Source organism: Austrofundulus limnaeus, unplaced genomic scaffold, assembly GCF_001266775.1.
Source record: "Austrofundulus limnaeus strain Quisiro unplaced genomic scaffold, Austrofundulus_limnaeus-1.0 Scaffold130, whole genome shotgun sequence".
Taxonomy (NCBI): Eukaryota; Metazoa; Chordata; class Actinopteri; order Cyprinodontiformes; family Rivulidae; genus Austrofundulus; species Austrofundulus limnaeus.
The window spans coordinates 1206918-1209617 of NW_013952532.1; the positions used below are offsets into that span (position 1 = coordinate 1206918).

The 2700-nt window shown below is 35.7% G+C and overlaps 1 protein-coding gene across 1 annotated transcript in view; it reads right to left on the reverse strand.

The window, feature by feature from the left end:
* Positions 1 to 2700, reverse strand: part of ncf4 (neutrophil cytosolic factor 4) — a 34004-nt gene that overhangs the window by 15383 nt on the left and 15921 nt on the right. Inside the window, exon 7 of the mRNA XM_014015490.1 lies at positions 1127 to 1175. Within this exon, the coding sequence (XP_013870944.1) occupies positions 1127 to 1175 (49 nt within the window). The remainder of the gene's footprint in view (positions 1 to 1126; positions 1176 to 2700) is intronic.

The following is a 2700-nucleotide window of genomic DNA, read 5'->3' on the forward strand; positions in this document are numbered from 1 at the left end:
TGTGTGTGTGTGTGTGTGTGTGTGTGTGTGTGTGTAATAGTTAATCATAAAGTTCTGTATAAAACTGTTGAATCAACCCTTTTTTTCTGTTTTCATGTAAGAGTCAGACTTTCTTAAAATATTTTTAAAGTATTACAAAAGTTATGATGATTTTCTATAGAACTTTGTCACTGCACTCATTTCTCTTACCTGAACAGTTTTAAATGAGGCCTGGGCCTTTTGATGTTCAGTTGTTGCTTAATCATTGCATTAAAATAGGACCTAACTCAAATAATGAATCTACAAACGGCTTTATGGCACTTTACCACTACATTAATGTCAACCCCTTCGGATGTTTATCTGTATCGTGACCCTTAGAAATTTACAATTTTCACAAAAAATCCATAGTACTCTCACTCCATAGGACAAGGGGTGCTGGGGGTGTGACTGAGCGGAATGTCAGCAGCAGAGAAGCGGGGAGGGAAAGATGAGAAAGTGGAAAACTTGCAGCCTGCCAGTATTGAGACTTCAATAAATTTAGGAAAAATGGGTAAGTTGGTCCTATATGTCTGTATTCATGCAAAATGGGGGRAAATACTACAGCCTTGTCACAAAAGYCATTTATTCTCAACTCTGAAGTTGCATTTCCAGAAAATCCCCAAATCTACATATTTTATAATTGTGTTTTTGCACAAACACAGTATAGCCAATTAAAAGCAATTAGTTTAAAAATGTATGATTTCTGTGCAACATGTCAGAAAGTGCAGAGAAAACTTGACAAAAGGAAAGCCAAAACAGTGGCCACCTAGCTGACATGTTTAAAGTCATCTTAAGGGGAACAAAGAAATCTATTAACAATGTAAAACTGGTTCTTTTCTGAATTGTTTGTTGTGTTTATATGTTTTACATGAAAGCATTAAATCATTAAGGAAAATGGATCAATAAGAAATTACACTGAACTTGTCAAATAGAATGGCAGAAGTCACAATGGGTGAAAAACAAACAGCATACTAAGAAGAATTTTTTTTTTAAGATTTTCACAAAATCTACTGCAGGAGACCCCGATGCCATGATATTCAGTCAAGCTCAGGGTGCAGCTGACATGGAGACATAAATAGCAACACAATGAACATGCAGCTGTATGTACCTCAGCCCTGGGGGAGGAGAAAAGATCCATCTTCGGTTTGACAGTTTTTCTAAAAGACAGCAGAAAAAACAACATATAAATGAACAATGTTGGCAGATTAAACCAGTTACGTTTGAGCAAATGATGAGCAGTTTGATTAAAAAATACTTTTACTCAACACAAAGTCTCTCTCTAGATTTTTTTTTAAACAATTAACTAAATATAAAGCCCACATATCATGGATATTTACTTGCCCTATAAAAAAATCATTTTATTATTTATTTATTAACCTTTTTTAACCAGGCAAATCCCATCGAGATCACAGAYCTTGGGARGCCTGGACCTGAAGGCAACTCGAAGTACTTGTTTTTGGTCTGTGGGAGGAAACCAGAGTTCCCAGAGAAAACCCACACAAGCATGAAGAGAACATGCAAACTCCACACAAAAAGAGCTCAAGCTCAAACTGGAGAACAAACCCAGGACCTTCTTGATGTGAGGCATCAGTGSTAAGCACTGATCCATCATGCTGCCCAAAAAATAAAAACAGAAAGAAATAAAGTCTATWAGACCTCTTGGAGAACAAATCCTATACTTTGTTGGTGCTAAACTCTCATTTTGAATTTGGGGGGCAACCTAAATGTTTTTTTCTACCCAACAAATAACCAACACATTTCATGTGAACACTCTGCAAGCACGGTTTATTTTCTCAAGAAATAACAAATTCTTATGAATCATAATTTTAGTTAGAAAACCTATTTTACACAAATGAAACGAAATCATTTATGGCAGAAAAATAGGCAAATTTTGCTAGGACTGAACATACCATAGTTTAAAGTAAATGTATTTTTTTACCTTAAGCAGTATATCTGATATGAAGACTTGATGGGAAACACTATTTGTGACAACTAGTGTGTAAGACATCAAAAGAAACACAATGTAATGTATGCAGCAATACAATGAAAGAGGAAATATCCTTTTAAAGAAAATATAATAATTCAAAATGCATTTAAGCCCAGAAAGGCAAAGGTAGGTTGATGAAATGAGGAAATTGTCCAATCTTTGCATAATTTCCTGTTCCTTTAACACAACCCCTGACCACAAGAGAATGAGCCARTTAGAAGCCTGGAGGACCGTTATGAACGAGGAAGTAGAGTGTAAAAAAAAAGGGTAATAAGTCAAAAGCTTTGAAAATGTAGGTAGACTTGTTTCCATTGTTTACTCAGTTCCATCTAGTCATGGTGTGATGGAGACATAWGAGGATACAGACACTGAGGCAGCACAGATCTGCCACCTGGGACATCACCACTCACAACAGTCAGGTCTGGATTTGACACAAAGCAGGTGTGCTACACAACAAAATCACCTGGCTGTAGCTGAAGGAAACTGCTCTGAATTGTAGCTCCTGYCTCAAATTTAACAATAACGAGGCACTGTTTTAGGTGATGAGTTTCTCAAATGTGTGCCTCATTATTCTGCGATAAACAAGACCTTAAAAGATATTTTTGCATACTAAAATTGCTGTTTTTACATAAACACACCATTAAAATGCCATCTAATTGTGTTTCTATTTTTTTGTTTTTACATAAAACTTGGAT